Below are 12,950 nucleotides of genomic sequence, written 5' to 3' on the forward strand. Positions count from 1 at the left end.
AAACACCCCTAAAATGAGGTTAATATTTTGGTGAAGTTAGGAAGTGAAACATTATGGTACCAGAAAACACCAGGAGGTCAGCCCTGCAAGCTCAGTCTCCTCTGCTGAGCCTGTCAGCCTCACAGGTCACTGTGAATTACATTCACACAGAAATGTTCCACAATCTATCTCATTCAGTGAGTTGCAGTTGTCAACAAGTTCTTTCTGTCCTCTCTGTTCACTCACTGCAACAACACATATGAAAACAAACACTGCCTTGTGCAGAGATTCTTGCATGAGCCATCTGAAGTTCTGCTAGTTCCAAAGCTGAATAAATGGCCATGGCAAGCAGGATTTAGTTGCCATTTTGTCAGGCGAGTTCATAGGGGAATGAAATCACTTTCTGCTCTCTTCCCTTGAAGTAATTTTCAAGCTGCTGTTTGGCTTCATCCAGGTTTGCCAAGTGAGTACATATCTAGGTAACATGAAGACCATGCAATTTTATGAATAGTAGAAGCTGAGATAAAAAAACATAAAGCCTTCAAATGAAGGGAGAAGGAGGCCAACCAGCCAGTTGGACTGCCAGCGTGTATGTACCCAAAAGCTGCCAAAACATGGACTTTAACTGTCCAGATAGATAGGCAGAGGAGCACTGGAAAGCAGAGGAAAAAATAGGCTTTATAATCATGGAAAAAATTAAAACCTTTTGAACACCGTGTATCCATGTATACCTGTATGTGCCACAGAAGGTTTAATAGAACACAGAAGACAAGTTCTTTAGGAATAAGTCTTGACTACTTTTGCCACTTACAGAAAAACTTGTTCATTTTGTATAATCCTTTGCTATTAAAAACAAACAAATCAAAATAAATCAGGACTGAAGCAAACTTGGAAATTCAGATGTCCCAGACTCAACACCTTCAGTACTTAACAAACAGCCCCAGAACTGATCCTGTATCTATAAAAATCAGTCACTACAGGTAATAGATATTTAATTTCCCAGCATGGTATTTCATATATTACTTATTTTATAACCTCCCACACATTACACCCCAAAAAACTTCTGCCTAGTTTCTTGCTCTCCCCAAGAGGTTTTGTAAAGCTACTCTCCAGTTCACTTTTCTACCCAACCTGTCTTTCCATTTTTTTCCATTCCTTGCAGCAGATCAGAAGGACTAATTTTACACAGACCCGGGAAGGAGGGGAGAGGAAAGAATCATAGAGATTTTCTTAGGGAAAAATTATACTTTTGAGCATTTTCTTACTATACAAGCAGATTCTTAGGCCCAAATTATATTACTTACACTTAAATAATGTCAGCTTGCAATACTGCCCCTCCCACCAGGACAATAAGTCTACCAAGTTTCAACTTCCCATTCCAGAGCTGTACTAGATCTTAGCAAAATGTCCAAAATAATTATTATAAAATGCCAAAGGCAAGGGTAAAAAACTATCTATTTCTCTTTCTTTCTGCTCTTCAAAAAAGCTCAATCTTGAAAAAAAGTTTTAGGTAGACATCTGGGACTGGAAACAAATGCAAACAGTACAAGTTTTCAAAGTTACAATCAAGTCAGGACAGTGTTTCAATAATAAGCAGTCGATGACCCTTAACTCTAAGAGGAGGAACAGCAGGGAGGAGACCAGCTTTGCATATAATAAAATTCCAAACCTAAAAATGTTTCTTGTTATGCTTAATGTCTTCTATGGGAGTGTGAACTGCTTATTCCACTACAATATCTCAACATGCAAACAACTAACAGCAGCAGTATTTGGACATCAGTATGCCACTGAGCCAGGCCCTCAGTAATTAATGCAGAAGGAGCTGTACCACAGCAGAACTGTATCCTGTCAGCTGGTCCTTTTGTAATGGGATAATAATGATCTCTCTGAATTAGTGAACTACAGAAATCATTAAATGAGGTAACAAAGTAGGACAAGATTCACTTTCCAGATCTATCATTTGTCATTAGCTAGCAAAGTAAAAATGGGTTTGAAAGGTGGAAAAACTCTGTCAAGATAGTTAGTGTCCTCCACTGTGTAATGAAACATATGGTACTGCAGCTATCATAGAGAGTCTTCTTTATTATTAATTTGTAGATACAAAAGCACTGCTTATTTTCTGGACAGTCAGAATAATGCATTAGAATAATTTAACCTCTGGCTTTGCTTCTTTTGACAAGGATGCATGGTATGCCAGGAAAGCAAGCCTTAGATAGGTGTTATACCTGGAATTTTCCAGGCAATATATGGAAAGAAAGACAGTTTTGCTCAGGGAAATTCTGATGAATAAAATTTAAATTCTTCATTTCCTGTGCAGCCAAGTCTGGTCACAGTAACTTGTCACACAAAAAAAAACTTTTAAAGGAATTCTCTCAATGTTTGTTGCCTGTGTTGTATCCTCCTATGGGCTAGCAGTTGTATATATATTTATCTAATATATAAATATCCTTGGTAATTAGGACTGCCAAGAAATGAAGACTCACAGAGTAAGTTAATAATATAGCAGGCCACTAACCCTCCATTGTTGACCTTTCATGATGTAAAATAACACTACAGATATATTGATGAAGGAACTTTAGCATGCTGAATTAATATTACTGTCAGCCACTTCTGAGAAAGATATAAGGTGGTTTGTTTTTTTAATTCCTGGTTAAACTGGTAGGCACAGTATAGTTTTTCACCTGTAAACTGAACATGAATCAATTGTAGCTAAACTTTTAAATCACCACAAAAAGAGAAATTCAACTATGCATGAACTCACATCTTACTGAATTTCTCTGCTGTAAATAATTTGCAGTTTCCTAAAGGAAATCTTCAGCTATTGTAATGGCCCAAAAGGTACAAGTAAATATTTACCATAGTTTGAGCTGGGTGCTGTGTATTTGGTGCTGGACTTGCGAATAATATTTTCATGGATCTGGCACCATTCATTTTCGTTGTTACACCTAAAACAGAAGAACACTGATTCAAGTTAAAAGCTTCCTGCTGAGCCCTCTTAGGTTGGGAGAGTCAACTGTGGTGCAGAGATAATATGAAAGGTTGTGGGGTTTTGATTACTGCAAGAAATCAAACAAAACTCTTGCTTCTAGAAGTGGAAGGAAAAACTCATATCCTTGTTTCTAGACAATAACTGATTCCTAAGCCTTTTCACAGAACCTAGGTAATTAACTTACATGTTCAACAATGACAAACTTCAGGTATTAAAACAATGATTGGGATTAAAATGTAGGCATCACACAGGTTTTTCAACTGCTGAGGAATTTTTCTAACTTACCATTTGGAAGATACAAAATAAATATCCTTCCCTATATATATAAATAATACAGAGCTACATTATTATATCATATCTGCTGCTACTACAGACCTTTTTTATCCTGCAATTTTTACTCAATGCAAAATTTTCTTCCTACAAAAAATTACACATGCTGTATGCTAGTGAACTTTCCAAATCTTTTCACAAAGCAGTCTCTGTTCATTAGAGAAAACATACTCCAGTGATAAGACACATTCAAGAGCTGTATGTTGTAAATTACTCTTTGCATGACATATGAATATTTAACTAGTATTTTGTATATACATTTCTACCCTCAACTGGGAAAAGGCATTACTTGGTGACTGTGAGTCTGGAACCAGAACATTGGGCTCAGTTTTGAGCTCTCTAATACAAAGGAGACACCAGGAGAAAGTCCTGTGGACAGGCAGGTGGCTGGAGCATGAGAAGCTGAGGGACCTGGGCTTTTTCAGAATGGAGTAGGCAAGGCAAGAGGGGGAATGCTAACAGCAAGGCCTGCAAGCAGTTATGGAGACAAAAGAGCCATCAGATTCCTGGGTGGAGCAAAGTGACATGATGCAAAGCAATAGGCAGAAACAGAAATAAGAAAGGTTCAGACTGGGAATTAGAAAAAGCTTTTCCTTGAGGACGGTGAAGCATTATGAGAACAGGTTGTCCAAAGGTTGTAGGGTCTCTGTCCTTTGGGTGATAACCAGACATGACTGGATAAAGCCCTGAGCAACCTGGTCTGATCTCAGCTGGCCTTGCTCTGAGGAGGTTGGACTAGAGAGGTTCCTCTTAACCTGAATTAGGATTCTTACTTAACATTGAAGTTGCACAGCTTTGTTTCTACTAGGATAAGTAAAGCTGTATAACCAGCCTCCTAACTCATTAAGCTTGAATGGAATCAGGAAGTGCCATCAGTGCCAGAGTTTGGTGTCACAGAATGAAGGGACACACTATAAATATTATGAAGTACTTTGCACAGCTTTTTTTGTGTGTGTGTAATCACAGCTGAAATTACAAGCTTACTAGTATAATAATTGGATTGAAAAACAAAAATGTGAACTTTAACACACACAGAGCTATTGGTTAAAAAAGGAATATAAGAAAAAACAGTATGCTGATCAAGTCTAATTGCCTTTTAAATTCAGTGGTGCTTTATTTATATCACAATGCAAAATTTAAAGATTCCTCATGAAGTCAGCAATTTTCAACTCAGCAGCAACAGTGAATCTTACTTCTCCTGAAGTGCTATTAAAGAATGAATTAAACTTCTGTCCTATTGACTCTTTGAAGTAAAAAACAAGCCAAAAATAAACAAACAAAAAATCCCAGCCTGAGAAACTCTGAGGACTATAAGCCTTCAGCTCCTAGGAAGAGAGAAGTGATAACAGTATTCTTCCCTTTTAAATATCTCCCCCAAGAGTACCTAACATCAGTAAAATTAGGGTAAGAGATGAACCAGTTACTGTGAAGAGAGGAGGGATTTTTTGTCTGCTGTGTTATGTAACTGAAGTATGGCAAGAGGAATTAAGGCTGGCTAGAAAAGTAGGAGCTGGTGTTACAAAGTAGGAGCTTCAGTATTAGAGAACTAAGTACTGCCAAGTGTAATGAGATAACCCACAAAGCCTGTGGGTTACTGACACACTGACACCCCCTGCAAATGTTGGTTGTTGTAAAAGGAAAAGGGACACAGACAACCTGAAATAAACGTAACATGAAGTACAGATAGTAAAAAAAAAGGAAAAACAGAAAACCCAGTAAGAGTAACTTCCAGCATGCTATCCAAAAGTATTAATTTAAATGTTGATCAACTGTATTCCAGTATTGCTAGATTATCTGGTGAGCTACATTGGGATAATCCCACCTGAAATTTTATCTTCAATCATCTCAACATTTCTCCTTTTGCTGCAATGGTTTTAGGTATCAAACATCTCAGATGACTGTTAAGACTGTATTAACACTAAAAAAGAAGCTTCCCACACTGGCAATAGGAGCTACTGCTTAGCTGTTTGGTAAGGGATGTGAGAGTGCACACGCCTGTCTGTTCCTGTTCCTCTGTTTAGGGATCTGTTCTTCATAAACTAGTCCATTCCCCTTTGGACCTGCTGCTACCTGTCTGCACAACACCTGTGGTGACAGAACCCAGAAGAACATTACCTGCTTCCTAAAGGAGGTACTTCCAGCTTTTTTTATGTCACCTCTTTCCAGTTTCAGTAAGCAGCCCTAATTCTTGTACTGGTGTATTCTGTAAACAACAATTTACCCTTCACTGGGATTTTCTGAGTCTTGCTTGTATCCCTTCACACCACCTTTTTTCTCCTCTTCAGACTGAAGCTTTCCCCCCTTCTCAGTCTCTCTCATGAAGAAGTGACTCCATGCCATTAAACACTTCAGTTGCTGTACTCCATTCCTTCTATAAGTACTATTGCTTTTTTGGGAGCAGAAACCAGATATCCACACAGTAATGTAAGACAGATCAGCACTGAAGTGACCTTCCAGAACTTCAGAATGGCACATAAACTGTATTTGCACTCCCCAGAACAATCTCTCAAGATAAGGCATTAATGAACAATATAATATCCCTTTAATAACTGTGGTGGTCTGTGCTAACTCAGAACTTCAACACATCCTTAGGTACTTACATCTGGAAGAAATAACAATTATCTTTTCATTGCCAAGACATTAAAAGTCATTTATCCTACTCCAAATATTATTATTATTATTATTATTAAGGCAGAGAGATAATGTGTAGGACCAATTCTATGCCATTCTCCATCCTCAGAGGTAAGACTACAGAAAATTTCTAACCTCTGATAACTTTTTAGTTGCTGTACCAGTCTCTGGAGTGCAAGTTAAAATAGATTTCAGCCTCCAATGACTTATGCCTGCAAATTAACCTGAAACAAAAGTGTCCCAAAATCAATGGACTGTAAAGATAGCTTAAAGCTACATTTGTACCAACTACCAGCGTAAGGTGCACTTTACATTCCTGAATACAAAGAAAAATATTCTCCACCATTTGAAATTCTGGCCTGAAAACACTTGCCTGTAATGCATTTTATTAACATTTTACTTGCCTAAATACCAAATATATTACAAAAGATATTTCTAGGTCAAATAAGAATTTTCTCCTGATCCACCCATCACCTTTTCAGGTTGTCCAGTTCTACAGAAAATTTACCACTTGGCATGTTTGCCACACCACATCAGACCATGATGTCAAACAGATGGAAGACAAAATACAACTTGCACCCTTGTCCAGCTGGGCAAATAGCAACAACTGAGTATCAATAGGGAAAGGGATTCAGGCAATACACCACATTAAAAGGAAGGGATTTCTGGAGCTAGCATTAAAGAATGAAGATAATATGGCTAGATAATAAAAGAAGATAAAAATAATAATAGAGAGAAATACATGAAATTTTTAGGGGAATAGGAAGATTGACACAGAGTAATGTGCAATGAGAAAAAAAACTTACTTGAAGAGAAAGTTTACAGAACCATACAGACTACATTCATCATACAGAACCATAAAATCAAGTGATCCCAAAAAAACAGGTGGAGAACTTAGTTTCTACCTCACTGTTAAAGTATTCTGCATACATATTAGTAAAAAGAATTAAAAAAGTAAACCTTCATGCTTTTACATAATCAGCTTATAACTGGAGCTGTGGTACTATATCCTCTTAGTAAGATTATAACATGACTGGAGGATTAACAAACAGGAAAATCTGGATTGTGAAAAAGAAGTATTTTGCAGACATAAATCTTTAACCATAATAAGGAAGTTGATAAAGACTGGTAAAGTAAATTGATTTTTTTTTCCTAAGCATTCTTTCTTGTGGACCCAAAAAAGGTCTCCATTGAAACACCATGCATTTCTTTAAGCATTTGTTAAGTTTTCAGTCACAAATTTTTTCCAGCTTCACCCTATGAAAAAGCTTTTCTGGCTGTATGCTGACTGCCTCACTTGTGGCAGCTGTTAGCTTTAGCCAGGTAGCTAAAAAGAATGGGTTTACTGCTCCCTTTAGAAATACAACTACACTTCCCTCCTTGTTACATATTTATTATGGTTTTGGGTTGGCACAAGGCATTTTAAAAAACGTTCAAAATGTGAGCAGCAGGTCATGAAGTCAGTTTAGTGTTGTTTAAGAATTCATATACAATTTTAAACTTACAAAGGACAAAAACCTGTTATTTCAATTTTAGTCTACAAAGCAAGAAAAGGTAGGTTAGCTAAAAGGATGTGCAAAGAGAAGATGCAAGCAGATAAACCTGTGAAAACATTCTTTTGTAGCAGACCAACAGCTGTTAAAGCTACAAAAGGGGTAAGCCCTTCATATATATTAATTTTCCCTTCTGAAGATTTTTATTGTAGGTTTACAGAGAACACTCCAAGCAGCAGTAACATAAAAGAATGATGTACAAGACTTGAAGCAACTCAAGTGAATGATAATAGTGATAAAAAATTACAAGCATCTGATGACAAGAGTTGAATTCTATTATGGGTTCTCTGACTCTGGGAAGGAAGGAAGGAATAGATGTGCAAGGATGTTGAAAACAAGGGTCTGGGGAAGCAGTGGTGAAGAACAGCAGACAGTACAAACCTTCTTAAACACTTAGGCAGATACAGCTGGTACTCTGGGTGGTGTGAAGGGAATCCATATTAACAAAAAACTTCAGATTAAGAGGAAGAAAAGGGAAGCTCTCTATCCTATGATTTTCCTGATAATACTCCTGAGTACTAGGACTCTGAACTGCACTATCTGGCTGCATGATGTTGCTGATCACTGACAAATGGAGAAATCTAGTATATTTTCTCTTCTATTTTTCAGTGAATAAGAAGCTAAAGATTCATTGAAAGGGTATCAAAACTGAAATCTAATATTCAGAATGTTCTACAACTCTAAACATTGACAATACTGCAGATGCAAAATATTAACACTGTACATAGAAAGCCAATATCAACATAAACTATGTAACCAAAAAGCACTGGTTGGAGATAAGCCTAAACTGAACAGTGACAAAATACCAAGGCTGCAGAGCTTCTTGGACAGGAGAATTATGGCCTCAGGTTAAAGGTTGAGATTTTTGTTACTTTTTTGCAACTGCTGGCAAAGAAGAATGGAAAAGTTGACTGAGAGACTTTTCTTTAAAGATTTCTAATGTCTGAAGAACATACATCAGCTTTTTTAATTCAAATAAATTAATAAACATTAATAAAAGTAAAGCTTTGAACATCACAGATTTGGACAATATTCTGTAATTTCTGAAATCTTTCACATACCTGAAACATCTGTGATAGTACTTATTAGCATCTGAGCTTTTTGAGTAATAAAGAAGCAAAAAACCCCACACCATCAGAACCAGGCTTACCTTCTGAGGAGGATAAAGCAGCAATGATGTCACCTTGATATATAATATCTCTTTATTATTTCATCACCCAATATATACAAAGTGTTCTTCCTAATTCATTTTCTTCTAGGAGTTACTCACGTGTAAACTTTGAGAACAAAATCCTTCTCTTCTTTTATTTCAGAGATTGACTGAAGTACATCCATGATGCTCAACACTGCACAGCCATAGGGGCGGCGATAGTGTAAATGAGGGGGCCCTTTTTTTGAATCATTTAGCAACATACGACCTAAAAGTGAAAGAAATTTAAAACCTTAGACATTGACATGGAGCCATTCTGTTCCCTTACCCCTCTGAGTATGAATACCTAGAGTACATTTCACCTACAGCTTGCAGTCTTCTCTGTATTCCCCACTTTTTTACGTTCTCAAATCCAGAGGTCCATTTGAACCTACCTGGTGTTGATTCAGGCTCCTTTGATTAAGGAACATCACCTCATGTGCTAACAGAACACTCAGGGGGGGCAAAGTGAACAGCACCATGTCTTTGTTTTGCAGCCCTGTGGTGCATGGGTTGACTACAAATCATCTCTTGAATGAGCCAACAATGCAGCTTGTGCTGACTTCTCTGCACCCACACAAAGATTCACTGTTGTCCTCCCAGTAAGTCCAGGATTTAGACTAATTTTCATTTTATACAATTGCTTTAGGGGTACATATTGTGTCATTTATTATATTTGTCTTGGAGCACATAAAGGATTCTGAGGTACAAGGCTGCTCAGTGGTTAACCTCCAATTGTTAAAGCAGTTTTTCAATAGAGTAAAAAATGCCAAGATCAGAAAAATCACTACGATGACCTAAGCCAACTTGTAACATAAAACATAATAATTTGTACAGGACTTTTGTATCAAGGTTAAAAATTTGAGCTTGAACTACAGCATATCTGTCTGTAAGTTTTGTTTATCACCTCAAGTGATACAGAGTAATTCTAACTTTTGCACACTTGATGACACAGTGAAGTCAGATAATGAAAAAATGATCCTTCTAACATATTTGTGGTTCAGAAGGGATGTGGTCATCCATAGGACAACACAACAAAGCTGTGGTTTCATGAAGCTGTTCAGACCTTCTGTACTTCCAAAGAATCATCTGGCTGGAAGTAGATGCCAGTAGTGACTGGGCTGGAAATAGTCTAAATACCTTTTCATTACAAACACCACCCAGCTATTTTTCAATCAACTGAAAGCCTATAAAGCATGGAAGTGCATTACTCAGTTGTTTAGAATAATATAACTGGAGAAACTGTAGTCTTACTAAATGTTAGCATTTTAGGCCTAAATATTTGAAATAAGTAATACTTAACACAGGTAAAATATTTCCTTGCTACGTCTCAGCAAAAATACACACATTTGGTTTAGAAGTACTTAACTCCCTGTTTCTGACTAATTACAACCTTTTTAACTCAAGCTTTTTTCTATCCAACCCCTTCCACCTAAGTGAGATCCTAGCAACTTAATTCACACTCCAGAAGTCATAAAGTCACTTCACTTAAACACACTGCCAGGCTACAATATTCATCCAATTGTCCATGAACTACGTCAAGCACTGCACTACCTAAGTGTCACTGAAGACATGATCTAATTAACTTCAGTCATAAACACTTTGCATTCTTGCTGATGTAAATCTCAGAAAGAATAAATGAAGTCCGGCCTGGCCAACCAATAGTCAGAGAAACTGACTCTGTGCATCCAGATCCCCCCTTTCCATAGCTCTATGTGAGCAGCCAGGAGAACCCAAAAAGCAGCAGATCTCACATATGTCTAACATAATTTATGATTATATTAGACTGGAATGATTTACTAGGTGTGAATGGCCACCCTGAATGTGGTGCTTAATCAAGTATTTTCTTTTCAGACTGAGAAAAATAAATAATCACAGTTAAACAGCCATTAGTAACTCTCTAATACTTAGCTATGGATGGTCTGAATGTTCATCTCAGTAGGCAGGAATGGTCTATGACTGAGTTTACAAACTGGTTAAATCATTATAATGTCAGCTAAGTAAAACAAACATTTTAAACCAGTGTAAAAATACTGATAATTATACATTTCAAGTACTAAATCATACTGTACCTATTCGAATCACATGGGCAACTATGTACAAATCCCTCTTCATGTCCTTGCTGCTGAGATCCTAAAGGATTGGAAAAAACATAGACATATTAAAAAAAAAAGAACACAGTGCACTTCCAAAATACTTCCCTGCAAAACTCCAACAAACACTAAGGACTACACAGCATTACTCTTCATTCATTTAGCAGCTCCATTTTTAACATCCAAAAAGATGATTTTAAGCTCAGTTAACTGTTCATTTTTCACTTCACTCCTCCCCTTACACCACAGCAATAGCCATCATCTCACATATTTTAAAACTTTTTTATGTTTGTACAAAATGTTTCCAACACAGTGCTTTCAAAAAACAGCTCTTGGGCTTTATATATGACTTGAGAAACAACTTGAGATGATGGCTACATGTTCACGTTTCTTCACTTTTCTTTTTTCTTGTCAATTGAACAGTGATATCCATCCCAGCAGTAACAAGCCACTGCTAAAAGGCAACCTTGTGTGGGCAGAACAACATCCATGGACCTGCTTAGGAACAAATACAGCTTGGCCTTCTAATGCTACTTTTTTTTTTGAAAATTCAATGTAAAAATCAACAGGAAAAATCTCAATAACACACGTTCAGAGAAAAGCTATTTTCCTTTTTATAAAAAACCCATAACTAAGTGGTATTAAAAGCCCTGTAAGAGAAAATAATGCTTATTAATGTTTAACAATAATAGTTTGTAAAGGAGGAGAGATTTTAAACTGTGGACATCTGTCATTCCTAGTTTGAACCAATTGAATGAATTAAAAATCCTATTTTGCTGGAAGCTAAAACATCAACTTCAATTCAGGCAGCAAATTTCTTTGCCATGTGACTCGACAAACCAAATCTCAGCAACTGAGATTACAATGGCAATGCACATGAACACAAGTTTCAGATTACAGTGACATACAGCATAATAAAATCTGGGCACAGTTACAGAGAACTAGGCAGAAACAAAATTTATTCTAGGGAGAAGTTTCAGTCCCTTTCAAATAGCATTATACTGCTAAATTACAGGAGGCAAGTAATAAATTTATGGCTGAATCTTCTTACTTGGTTTTAAGAAGCACTGTTTCCCTGGGCAGCATATGCAGAGAGTTGCAAATCTGTTGTTTGGTGTGCTTACCAGCTCGGCAGACCACGTCATGCTGGAGCCTAAGAATTAAGCTACATAAATCTTCCTTAGCATTTACTCTTAAGTCTTATTTTCCTGCTGTATGAATAAGGGAACATACTTTCTAGGCTTTCTTCATCACCTAACATACCAGTGTAGCATATGGTAGGCTTTATCTCTTGCATTTCTGGGAAAAATTGAAGTTCCATGGTAAGAAGGGCTTTGACGTAGTTTTAGTGTCAGTAGTGCATGACAATACATTTCTAAAAGCAAAAAAACCTGGGGGTATTACTTAATCCTCTAGAAAATGATAATTTAAAAAAATATCTGTGATTTGACAGGGGGAATTTTATTATCAGATTACTAGTTCCAATTAACAGCAATTTAGAGAACTGTTTTTTCAAAGGGCAGCTGTCAAAATATCAGAAAATTGTAGGGCATGCACATATTGATGGGTTCACACTTCAGTCACTTTTCAATTTCATAAAAAATACACTGTGTCACAGTCAAAAGACAAAAAATGTGGTCCCAGATGGCCTTGCATTTCATTTTATACAGCAGAGGCTTCCTACAAGCAGAGAAATTCTTACTATGACATGGACCAAAGAATCAAAAACCCCAAACCCTGTGAGGAAGTCTTCAGACAATTTCTTTGCAGAGAATCCATGCATGTGACCAGGACCCAGAAGATGACCAAGTTCTTTTATTATCTCCATGTATGCAATATAAATAAAGCAATTTTCAGAAAGGTGTTCTTAGCACAGTATCCACAGGGTACTTTTGAATCCACAGGATATTTCCTATATCCTTCTGAGCTTCTTAAGTGACACTTGCTGACCAACATCATAATTTCATAATACTTCTAATTGCATGACTTTTTAGAAAATCACCTCTAATCTTTCCCTCCCATACTAGCTATGGAAAACTGTTACTCCATAATTGTGGTTAGTTTATAATGCTGTTTTTTATAGAGGTCTAATTTTATGCTAACCCCCCCCCCCAAACCAACTGTATCAAGGATGCCTGAATGACACTGGTCACATAGTTGAACAGCTTTACCAAATTCACTTGCCA

The 12,950-nt window shown here is 36.9% G+C and overlaps 1 protein-coding gene across 1 annotated transcript in view; it reads right to left on the bottom strand.

Moving 5' to 3' along the window:
- Window positions 1-12,950, bottom strand: part of DOCK3 (dedicator of cytokinesis 3) — a 183,891-nt gene that overhangs the window by 76,371 nt on the left and 94,570 nt on the right. Inside the window, exons 12-14 of the mRNA XM_030458632.1 lie at window positions 10,744-10,804; window positions 8,753-8,900; window positions 2,836-2,924 (exon numbers count right to left, since the gene is read on the bottom strand). Coding sequence (XP_030314492.1) covers window positions 2,836-2,924; window positions 8,753-8,900; window positions 10,744-10,804 — 298 coding nt within the window. The remainder of the gene's footprint in view (window positions 1-2,835; window positions 2,925-8,752; window positions 8,901-10,743; window positions 10,805-12,950) is intronic.

The sequence above is a fragment of the Calypte anna genome, chromosome 12, assembly GCF_003957555.1.
Source record: "Calypte anna isolate BGI_N300 chromosome 12, bCalAnn1_v1.p, whole genome shotgun sequence".
Classification (NCBI taxonomy): domain Eukaryota; kingdom Metazoa; phylum Chordata; class Aves; order Apodiformes; family Trochilidae; genus Calypte; species Calypte anna.